At 40.5% G+C, this 12,185-nt stretch overlaps 1 protein-coding gene across 1 annotated transcript; it reads left to right on the forward strand.

Moving 5' to 3' along the window:
- The first annotated feature begins 1,329 nt into the window (after window positions 1–1,329).
- On the forward strand, window positions 1,330–7,906 carry LOC133127281 (C-type lectin domain family 4 member E-like). Its single transcript, XM_061240043.1, has 6 exons — window positions 1,330–1,507; window positions 3,843–3,959; window positions 4,062–4,322; window positions 5,104–5,267; window positions 5,673–5,797; window positions 6,152–7,906. Exons 1-6 carry the CDS (start codon window positions 1,432–1,434, stop codon window positions 6,300–6,302), a joined length of 894 nt encoding a protein of 297 aa, XP_061096027.1. The 5' UTR covers window positions 1,330–1,431; the 3' UTR covers window positions 6,303–7,906.
- The last annotated feature ends 4,279 nt before the right edge of the window (window positions 7,907–12,185 follow it).

Raw genomic sequence — 12,185 nt, forward strand, 5'->3', positions numbered from 1 at the left:
GAAAAATAATAAATAACAAGAATAACAATAATAAACAATGATAAACTAACACAGGACAGAACACAGGAACATAACACATTCTGTGTCTCATTTATTTATTTTTTTAGCAAAGAAAAATCAAAGATGTAAATGTTTCTATTGCCTCAACAATGCTCTGATGTAATGCACCCTCATTTGGCAACTACCCAAACATTTATCATTGGTTAATCCACTGTGGCATGTACACTGAGTGATCACTTTATTAGGTAGACTTGTACACCAGCTTGTTAATACAATCATATGATTAATCAGCCAATCATATGGCAGCAACTAAATGCATAAAAGCATGCAGACATGGTGAAGCGGTTCAGCCGTTTTTCAGACCAAATGTCAGAGTGGGGAGGAAATGTAATCTAAGTGACTTTGACTGTGGAATAATTGTTGGTGCCAGACAGGGTGGTTTCAATATCTCAGAACAGAACACACACAACAATTTCAAGAGTTTGCAAAGAGAGGTGCGAAAAAAAAAAACATCCAGTGAGCAGCAGTTCTGCTGGCAGAAACGGAAATGAGAGGGGCCAGAGGAGAAGGTCCAGACTGGTCAAAGCTGATAGGAAGGTGACAGCAACATAAATATCCATGCATTACAACAGCAGTATGCAGAAGAGCATCTCTGAACAAGCAACATGTCAAATCTCTATGTGGATAGGCTACAGCAGCAGAAAACGTAAAAAAGTATAAAAAATAAGTCTAATGAATACCTAATAAAGTGCTCACTGAGAGTATATCGCCCTGTGTTTTCTTTGTTGTGCATGTGACTAGCATGTGAGCAAAACTCTTACTCTTCCTGGTGCCCTATATGGCAGAGTTTTTCCCCATAGATCAGGGATATTGAACATCGGTCCTGGGGGACCCCTGTGTAAGCTGGTTTTTGTTCCAACCACAATTGCAAGATATGACTTACTCTGAAAGACATATGTCACAAACAAGCAGTTGAACCAACATTATCTATTTGTAGCTAATATTAAATAAGCACCTTCCAACCCTAAATAAATAATTTTCTTTCAATGTGTGTGGCTGTAACATGTTACATTAATATGATGCGATGAGTGAGTGTCAGATAATGAATGTTCATGACGTTTGCTTGTGTGACGCAATGCGCCATCCTGCAAACCGATTCATTCGAAGGCCAACTGAAAAATAAGCATTTAGAAAGAGCCCACTCTTTGGGTAAAGATTGCCAGCTGGCTGTTGGAACCTACACAGCCAAGAAATTGTAAACAGACTCACAGCTCCCACTCACCTATTGCCAACATCATTGATTAACTGGGCAAACACAGACTACAGGCCCACTCCACACACAGTCGTGCCACAGACAGAACAATAATACTGACATAGACAGACACAAAAACACAGGATCGATTGGTAGATACAAAGAATAAGCTTGAGCATATGGATAAGAAACTGACCACTGAAGATATTAATGAGCTCAGACTTTCCCACTGCTACTCCAAAACAAGGGACAAAGGTAAGGGCCATTTTTGGTTTGTGGGTTCATTTGTGCTGTTCATGAATGGAATGTTGTGAGGTTTGTAGTAGATATTTACTGTTAACAGTCCTCTGTGAAATTTCAGTGTTTATGAGGCTGAAAAAAATCAGAGGTAATGATGGATGATTTTGCGATTGGTTAGATTTTTTAATGTGAATCCATTGTCTATTTATTTATTCATTAGATTGCCTGCAATCCTCAATTATGGCATCTCCCAGAAGATTTGTAATAATAATACCAACCATGGTATGCCAATACCAAGGAAGAGAAGAATATTAACAAACTATATTCTGTAACTGTTGGGATCATTTTGATACAGTCTTTTAGATGTAGTCTTATGTTAATATTTGTTTGTAGTGGACTTTAACACTGCCACGATGTCAAAAAAGGTTATTGGTAGAAAGATTGAGTTAGCCAGATTGAGGAGGCGCTATTCTGTAGAAATTTTGCATGGATGGATTTGAAGAAAATGTCAAAGACACATTATTGAAAGAAAAAAAAAAAACTTGATTCTGGAAAAAGTTGTAGATCTGTTTGAACAGGATAGCAAAAAATAAAGTTGATTTATGGGATCTCCTGGGCCTTATTGTTGTCTAAACAGTTAATCCAGAGCAAAGTATAAAAATACCTTAAACGTCCAGGAAACTCTAAAATCTGCCAATCATCCATACAAGTCAGTATTCTGATCCCAGTTAGTCTCAATGGAGCCAGACCTGCCTCCACACGCAGACAGTTGACCCAATTGACTCGAAAAAAAATGAACAATAGAACTCTAGCAAATACCACGACAGGTGAAGCAGAGAATTTCTTGTGAGCGGTATAAATGCATGCATGGAAAAAATTTTCTGCTGAAGGGGTAAGGCAGCTATGTTAGCTATATTATCTACATGGTGGTAGAGACATTTGCCATTTGCTGCAATCAATACACAAAGCTATGTAAAGCTGAAAACAAATAATTAAAAATAAAAGCGAAGAATGTGTATGTCTGCTTATGTGACATAATTTTGCTGGGCAGTAGGCTAGAGCAAACTGAAGCCCACTGGTGGGCCCTGGACCAAGGCCCTTCACTTCACATTGCTCAAGGGGGGAATTGGCCCCTGCCTAGTCAACTGCTTTGCTTTGGATAAAGGCATCAGCTAAATAACTTCAACTGAAAGAGACATGATTCCAGTAATCTGCAATATGATGTTACAAAGCTAGTTACAAAGTTTTTTTTTATTGTAAACACAGGAGCGAAAATGAAAGGAATGAAATCCTGCGTAGTATGCCTTTAAGTCAGAGGGCCTGCTCGCCAAAGCCATGGAATGACAACACACCTGAATGTACTGGCAGCAATTGCCCTGACACAGAATAGAGGAAGGGGTCCCCTTCTCTCGCTCTTTCCCCTTTTCTTATATAAGCTCAGCTTGGTCACCTGTGATAACATAGGAGACATTGAGAGTTCTGACAGCAAGGGCCCAAATCCCAGAAGGAAGCCTGGTGAATGGAGGCTGTGAAGTGGACTGGAGCCCTCTCTGAGTGGGGTTCATTCGTCAAACTATGGAGGGTTCAATTGCTGGGGATTTCTTATTTTTGAAGAAATGTCTTTGACTTCTAGGCTGGAGAAGCCATCTTGAAGTCAAGTGGGTCCTTGCAATGGTGTTTCCTATGCTTATCACAGGCAGGAGGGACTGACTGGGGAACGCTGTTTTCTAGAGCCTCGGGGAGGGCCCAGGAATTTCCCATCGTAAATGTCCCACTCATCAGCAGGCTTCTGGAGGGCTGGCCATTCAATTTTGAGACCTGTTCATAGCCCACTTGTACACCTCTAAAGCACTGTGTGGGCTAGGGTGCTTGCCATTATAGCAAGTGTTATTTGGGCTGGAGGAATAAAGTCCTCCACACCTGAATCATTTAACATGACACACATTGTTCTCTGTCATCTCTGTCTCTACAAACTGTTCCCTAAAGAAAAATTTAGGAATACCAATATTACTATTTGTACAGTCAGTCCAGTAGATGGTGCTATATGTTTTTTTATTGCTTTATATGAAGGAAAAAGTAAGTTAAGGAGACAGAAGTGCTCTGTGCTCCTTATTTTCCACCTTAAACTCTGCTTCATATTTCATACTGAATTGCTTTTATTTTGATACACAAAAACCCTGGCCAAGAGGACAAAATTGCTGTGCTGGGATACTGGTGTTCTGCTTGGTCCTCAGGGGTGGATTCCTCCACTGAGCCTACTTCCTTTTTCCTACAGTCATTTAGCTCTCATTGTAGAATGTGCACAGTAAATAAATCAACCTAATACTAATTGACATCTTCCTGCATCCAGTTTTCATGGTTAGAGCCACAAACGGACCCAGCTCTCAAATTTTCAGGGTGACTACAGTGATCCTTGGGATACTGTGTGCTGTATTGATGGCCACTATAATCGGTCTGTGCATCAGCTGTGAGTATGACCCTGCCCTTTTCATAAAAAAGTTGTTCTTTCCTATTGTAGGGTAATCTTAAAAAAAAATCTGTTTGAATAATCGATGTCTGTCCCTCACAGTTAAAGGACTCACCGAGAAGCACATTTTACTGTCACAGAATTCAGTGGCAAACAACAACCTGACGCTACTGATGACCAACTATGCCCACCTGACCTCAAGCCTCATGACGTTGCAGACAAACTATCAGGAAGTCATCAGTTTCAAGGACAGCATGCAGAGAGAAAGAGATAGGGACAAGCAGGAGCAGAACCTTCTGCAAGAACAGAAGGAGTCCCTGCTGAGCAAACAAGCAGAACTTCGTTCACGTGTCACTGAACTGGGTGAGATGGATTGCTGGCCAGAATTTCTCATTTTTTAACAAATGTTCAAAATTCAAAGCACACAAGCATTGTCATAGATCTATCTCTATTGTCTCTATTAGAGCTGCTTGACTATGGCAAAAATCATAATCACGATTATTTTGTGCCAATATTGAGATCACTTATTTAACCTTTATTTACACACTTTATTCAGCTTCTTAGAAAAACATTTTTTTAAACAGTGGATTTCCTTTAACATTAAATATAATTGAACTGAGTTAAAAGTAAAAAATATGATGAATACAAAATATGACTATGGGTGATGTTTAGCACTGTGTGGTGGATCTACATTGAGAGGCCATGTAAGGCCCGAATCACACCAGATGCGCCGCATAAGCGTAGCGGAATCGAAATGACAAGTCGCAGGCATTCTGTAACACAGTAAACGTTTGTCAAGGCACAGTCCACCTGTGTATTCTCGAGGACAGCTCAGAAACTGTTTCCAAAATTCAAAGGCCTCAATTTAGCTAGGGGCAGCCCTGGAAAGATACCATTCATTTATTGGGGCTATGCATTGACATTGAAATGCGTTGGCTCTCTGGAGTTGTTCTCCACTACATATGCCACAGTATGTGTGGCCTTGGGGGAGGGGTGCAGCTCAAACAAATCTTCTATCTTGATTTTCTTGTTTTCATAATTGTGGTAAGCCAAAATTGCAATTGGAAATCAAATTTTAATAATCACCCAGCCCCTAGTCTCTATCATCTACTTTATCATTTACTTACATTTGGTTTGAATACAGAACAAAGCTGTTCACGTTGTCCAGCGGGATGGGAGCTTCTGCAGTCCTCCTGTTATTTCTTCTCTCCGGTTGATACTCGTGAAAGGCTATCATGGTATCAGAGTCGTGAGAGATGCAACACATCTGGAGCTGACCTGGTGGTGATAGACAGCCAAGGAGAGCAGGTCTGGTTCTGGATTATTTTATCAACATGAAAGTCATATGAAATGTTCATCTTCACTTCAAATAAATGTAAGGCAAGGCAATTAAAGATTTAATTTCTGCGTTCATCAACTACATTCCCAGCACTATACATTAGATTTACATAATTTATGTCATGTAAAATGCTTGTTCTAAGAGACACTGAGAAGTTTGGAAATTGAAATATAATATTATATTCATTTCTGTAAATTGTGAATAAAGAAAATTAATAGGCCAAATGATAAATAATTTTGGGTATCCTTGTGGTGCCTCAAGTGCTAACGTATCTTGTTGGACTATGTGAGTACTGTGAATGAGTTTGGATACAGTGTTAAAAGGAATGCAATAGAAGGTGAATGCTATTCTCCTGTTTTGTGCTGCATATCCAGGAGTTTATCCAGAGAATCTTAAAGGGAAAGAGGGTAAGCCCTGGCGAAGGATACTGGATAGGACTGAGCGATGTCCAAACAGAAGGAGAGTGGAAATGGTTGGATGGAACAGAGCTAACCCAAGGGTAAGAGCTGTGACGATGACAAATATGTACACACAGTGAAGACATGCCAGCATGCCAACTTGAGCAGCCCAAGTCCCATAGTTTTGAAGTTTTTATAAGTTTCATGTTATTTTAAAATAATCATGGGCATTTTCAAGAGTGGGCCCTGTGCTCAGTGTTGCAAGTCATTGAAGCTGATTGTCCTGTCAGACACTTGATTGTCTCGCAGACCAGTAAATTATTTATTTGAATGTTTATTGAGTGCAGTTCTGTTCTGTAATTACCTCTTGCAAGTGACCTCATTGATGAATTGCTTGACATTGTTTTTGCAAGGAAGAGAATGTATTCTTAAACCCATTCCGCACTTGATTGAAGGTTCTGGTTGGACGGGGAACCGAATGATCAGTATTCTAGAGAAGATTGTGCTGGTACCTACAAAAAAGAAAACCCCTTAAAGACCTGGAATGATGCTCCATGTAGCTACCCATTGAAATGGATATGTGAGATGAAGATGAATGAGCCCTAGACATCATCACACAGTGTGTACACAAAATAATAGTGGCTGGGGTTCTATATCTGGAGCAACATTAAAATATTACACCTTCATCCCCAAAACCCAGCAGTTTTTCAGAAACTCCTGAAGAATACAGTACACCAAACACACACATCGCACAGCTTTTAGGATGAGTAAAATGTCAATGCTATGATTTATTGAGCAAATTAATCCTACAAACACGCACAAAGAAACATCTGAATTTGCAATTACAAAAAATGCAGTGCTCTCAACCCAGAATTCAGAACTGATTCAGAATTGGAATGCAAGTATACCCCCCACAGTAGGGCCATTGAACAGAAGATTGATTAAATGAAAAAAACACCATTTATTAATAAGAATATTAAATATATAATATATATTAATATCAATGTAACACCACAATTGCAGAAATCACCATGCCTACCAGGAGACTGTTGAGCAGTTAACAGTAGCTGAATGTTTCATTAGGCTTCCCTTCAGTGCCATCCAAAGAAAACTCCCACATTTCACACTACCCTTCCAGTAAGTTCTGGCCAGAACATCCACTGTTCACCCATCACCATGAGGACCACCCTCCCCAGCACACACAGTGGCAGGAGTATTATTTCTTTCTTTTTTTTAATATAATTTTTATCCGATTTTTTTCCCCTTTTTCTCCCAATTTGGTAGCCAATTGGACCCCGTCTGATTCAATTAGAGCCAGTATTAGATACACCGCCCACACCCCGTCCCTCGGCGGCCAACGGGAGAGCGACACGCCTTCTTCAAGCCGTCTCGCCTCCCAAGCTGTAACCGTGATTCCGAGGCGCCCGAGGTGCTTGTTTTGTGCGGCGATCTACTAACCCTGCCAAGTCCCTCCCTCTGGAGCAGCGAGCCAATTATTGCTGCTCCACGTGAGCCGGCCGGGCATGCCCTAATGATTGTACTCCTCATTTTCGCAAATAGGTCTCATGTTACATTACATTACATTACATTATTGGCATTTGGCAGACGCTCTTATCCAGAGCGACGTACAACAAAGTGCATACCCATAACCAGGGATAAGTTCGCTGAAAGACCCTAGAGGTAAGTACAATTTCAACTGCTACCTGTACAACAAAGATAAGGACAAGGGGCTTTTTTTTTTTTTTTTTTTTTAACAAACAAACAAACAAACAGAGCAAAAGTCACCAAAGTTAACTATCCAAACACTGCTTACCTAGCCAACTACCGATACACAAAGCAAGTCACAGAGACAACAATTAAGGTTCACAGGGAGGTAGGGAGGGATGTGATGGTCCTTTTTAAGCAATATTAAAGAAATAAGGTCCTGCTGTAATTATTCCTCTCTAAAAAAAAATATGGTTGAAATCAAATCAGTGCTGTCATCATGATATGTAACTTAATTTTGTATTCCCTAATTTAGTCTAATTTTGTTGTTTTTGTCGTGCATAATTGTATTAATTATTCATAAGAATCTGGATCACTTGCCAATGGGACTGCAATAGAGAATTAGCTCTGGAGCTAAATCTGGTCCTCCATGAATTGATGTGACGACTGATATGTTGATTGCTGTGCACGGTCTCATATATATAAATAAAGCCGGTTATCTTTAATTTGAAGTTATTTACATTTATTTCCATCTGTATAACTTATTTTAAGATGGCATTGCTTAGTTCCTTATTTTGTAACACGTAGGCGGTAAAACAAGTGTGGGGGTCCTCACCTTCTCTGCATTTTGGAAATCCACATGGTAATGTCAATGTCCTTTTCACAACAAGTGTCCAGCAGACCAAATGCATAATAGTTTCTCATTCTAAAAATGTGCCAACTAGAATGTCCATTGTTTTGGAATGATCATATTTGTCCATTTAGCCGATGTATATTTCTACAAGAGTACTAGTTCAAGAAATTATATTATCTATGTTTTATATAGGCTCTTTCGAACATGATAAGCCCCAAGTACACCCGTCTCTGACCAGTATTTGGCAGAGAAAGTGAAGTGACGACTAAAAACTTCAATGAATATATTAGTATTCAAGATAGTATTATTGTGATTATTGTACGTATTTCTTATTATCTTTTCGACCTGTTGTTGTCTGAGGATAGCTGCAAAAAGAGGGAGTTTGGGACAGAGACGTTGGGGAGGGCGACAGGCAGGGGGAAGTGCAAACCATTTTTTTCAGGATAAAAAGTGTTGTATAGTTTAGTATGCACAATGTATTTTACACTTTATAAGATCCATAATATCATTTCATTTCCATCTGTCCTTTTGGAGTCTCCAAATGTCCTTTTTGGGAAACTGCCAAGACATCAATTTGAAAAAACAATTCAGAATGCTCATTTTTAGTGATATTGTCCTCAAATTTAAAAGGAGATTTGTCCAGTGTTGTGACTTGGCTCCATTGTCAGTACATTTAATGTCAGTACTGACAAGCATCATTACCTTTTCCGCTATCATGTATCCAACATTCAATTCAAATATATGTTAACTCTACTAATAACAATATACATTTTCTCAAATGAAAACCAGAATACCACCAAGCAATAAAGGACAAAATGCTGTTAAGTAGACATGTAAACTACATTCTGAAATACTTTCTGTACAGTAGGCTAGCAGACCATGTCTATGATGTCATATAGCACAGTACTAAATCAATCTCATACAGGTAGTTATAGCTCTGTGATATCAACGGTCCCAAACTCTGTAACATTATACATACATACATACATACATATAGCTGCCTCTGTGAGGCGATCTACGTGGTCAGAGTACAGAAAAGTGCTGCCGCAAGTTTTTGAGGATCTGCTGAGTGTCCACATGCTCTGGGAAGGCATCCTCCGACTTCTGGGCGGCCACGTATCTGCTCTGAAGGTCTCCCAGCTGCAAACGCTATAGGGACAAAAGTATGCATCAATATCTCCCAGCCCCAGTGTGAATGATCTCATTTCATCAATATATTTTACTTCAAATTTACATCACGTAATGCACATGCCTTACGTGCAAAAGGTTCAAAATCAGATATCCTACTTTACCTAGCAATGCTAGCAATAGGGCAGTTGTGTATTAAGCAATGAAAGCATCCTTTTACCGTGTCCGAGAGAGTTGACAAGTTGAAGTGTGGTTCATACATGTGAGGAGCCAGAGAGGCTGCAGTCTGCAAGAAAGCTTTTGCCTGTAAAAAAAAAAAAGGAAAATATAACATCAACATACCCAATAGCTTAATGAATGAAATTACATTTGTTTGCAAGGTGCACCCTGTGAGTTCTTAGTATCCAAACCGACATAACCGGAATTCCAGGACAGCCAGGTTATTATAAGCTTCAGCGTGGTCGTTGTTGTTGGCCAAAGCCAACTTAAAGCACTGGTATGCCAAAGTTAACTCCCCTATTCCCTAAGGAATGAAAATAAACACACGTGCAGGTTTGTAAACCGTTGGTGTGCACTATATAAAGTACAACAATAAAAGTAAACTTGGGACCGGTCTTGAGGTGTTTTGATTTTTCCCTAATACCCACTATGTCAAGATAGAGTTTTGCTCCAGTTTTAAGAGCTGTGGCTTCAGTCCGCACAGTGAGCATAATGTTTGGTTGTGGAATTGGTGCAGGCACCCAGTCAAACAGAGTCAGTAGCACTGATGATACTAGAACAAACTAGGAACTCTCCTTTCTGTACAATCTGTAGCAAAAGATGTTCTGCCCTGTGGTGATGCTGGCTACGGGAAACATTTTTGTTGTCTAAAAAGTACACAAAATAAAAGGTGCTCTTGTGTATGCATATTGGGGGTTGCCAGATCTTGATGCAATTGGGTCATAAACCAGAACTGATAAGAGTAGATCACATGACAAATCCATAATTAGTTAGCCTAGACAACGGTTATAAGCACATGAAGACAAATCTTGAAAACATGAGGGAAATCACCCACCACAGCCACATGTCCCAAATTGTACTGTAAGGCCGAAATCTGGCATTATCACTCAGGGCTGGTCAGCTTGCTGGCTTCCTCTGGTATTGTGGAATATGCGGCTGTAAAGTAATTTAGGAGCATGCATCATGAACCCCCCCCTTATCTCCACACCGGGAAGGTTTCAGAGGGCACGGCCTGTTAGGCCCTGACCTTCTCCTGAACCCCCCTTCATTGTTCTCTCCCTCTTTACTCAGTCACTAAATGATGTGTACAGCATTGGATGTTTCATGACAAAGTCAGTTTAGATAATATTCATGTTTGGTATTATTCTGATGGTTTCAGTGCGACTGGTGCAATGGTTTTATTTCTGCAACAGCAAACCCTGTACATCATAACCAGGAACCAGGAGAAGCTGTGTGGAGCTCTGCCCCAGTGAAAGCCATGTGCCTCAACCCCCCTGCGCTTCCTGGGGAGGCATGGCTCCAAATTACAGATGGGTGACTCATTTCTAGGGTTCACATCAAAGGCCAGAATTTGGATTTAAGGACAGCAAACTAAGCAATCTGGGAGAATGCAATCAGCCTCCCGTGCACTCCGTGCACGTAGTTTCTACGTACAGGGTGTCTGTAGCCAGACTCCCGTATGTAGCTTTTATTACCAGGTATGACTTTTAAGACTCCGTAATTTGGTTTGCATTGTAATGTTTTTATTTGGAACTAGTATGCAATTACGTGTATGTAACCTGCCTGGTAAAATAAAATTGTTAAAACTTGATCTGTTTGGTTTTCCTTACTGACACTTAATGTTACACAGGGAATGTGTGGTTTACCCCCTCGAACTGGTCTAGGGAGGATGATTATTTCCACTTACTGTATCACGGCGTATAGCACCCGTAGACCTATGTTGGTAAATCCCTCGCCTCCGCTTGGTAGTTCATTCATGTCGAGCACAGCCGTAGCTATGTTGGTCTGCTTGGGTCCCTAGGCTGTAAACAGATATACCCGAGAGTAGCTATTCCTGCGACCTCTGTAATGACTACAGATAGCTAGTCAGTTCGTGAGATGTGCACATTACGCGCGATGTGACATGCGGTGGTACCAGCAGAGGATTGTTCAGCGAGTTCTTCTCAGTACAGGATTCCTATAGCGATCAAGTCAAAATTATAAATACGACATCCACTAATGTGGATAACTAATCTAAATTATTATTCTAAAATGGAGTCAGATAAACGAAGGTGAATCTATTGGCCCTATTGTGGAGATTCTGGGACAGCCCGGACCAGTAAAGAGCGGAAGGCAGAGTGGTACTACTGCCTTTGTATCGTGGTTTGTTTATTAGCTGATCTAGACTGTCTGCATAGGGGCCACTACTTTTTAACCCTATTAGTATTCCTTCAGCAACACCAGAAGGACGAGCACGCTGATACCTTCAGCCCTCGCTAAATTCCGTCGTTGGGTTAGCGTTGGGTTTTACAGTACCAAACATCAGCCAGCTCCTCATCATTGGCCACCAGGGAAAGGGCCCTTTCAAAGGAGGACAGGGTCATGTCATACTGCTGAGCATAGAAGCAGCACAGACCCAGGTTATTGTACAGCTGGCAGTTGTACAGTGCATCCGGAAAGTATTCAGTGCTTCACTATTCCCACATTTTGTTATGTTACAGCCTTATTCCAAAATGGAATAAATTCATTTTTTTCCTCAAAATGCTACACACAACACCCCATAATGACAACATGAAAGAAGTTTTTTGGAAATTTTAGCAAATTAATTGAAAATAAAAAACTAAGAAATCACATGTACATAAGTATTCACAGCCTTTGCTCAATACTTTGTTGATGCACCTTTGGCAGCAATTACAGCCTCAAGTCTTTTTGAATATGATGCTACAAGCTTGGCACACCTATCTTTGGGCAGTTTCGCCCATTCCTCTTTGCAGCACCTCTCAAGCTCCATCAGGTTGGATGGGGAGCGTCGGTGCACAGCCATT

The sequence above is a fragment of the Conger conger genome, chromosome 1 (genome assembly GCF_963514075.1).
Source record: "Conger conger chromosome 1, fConCon1.1, whole genome shotgun sequence".
Lineage (NCBI taxonomy): Eukaryota > Metazoa > Chordata > Actinopteri > Anguilliformes > Congridae > Conger > Conger conger.

What these genes read in the sequence shown, in the direction of transcription:
- LOC133127281 (XM_061240043.1), top strand. Translation starts at nt 1,432, where the DNA reads ATGGATAAGAAACTGACCACTGAAGATATTAATGAGCTCAGACTTTCC. An exon ending in AATCGGTCTGTGCATCAGCT is followed by an intron (nt 3,960 to 4,061) that starts GTGAGTATGACC and finishes TGTCCCTCACAG; the next exon opens with TTAAAGGACTCACCGAGAAG. An exon ending in TAGACAGCCAAGGAGAGCAG is followed by an intron (nt 5,268 to 5,672) that starts GTCTGGTTCTGG and finishes CTGCATATCCAG; the next exon opens with GAGTTTATCCAGAGAATCTT.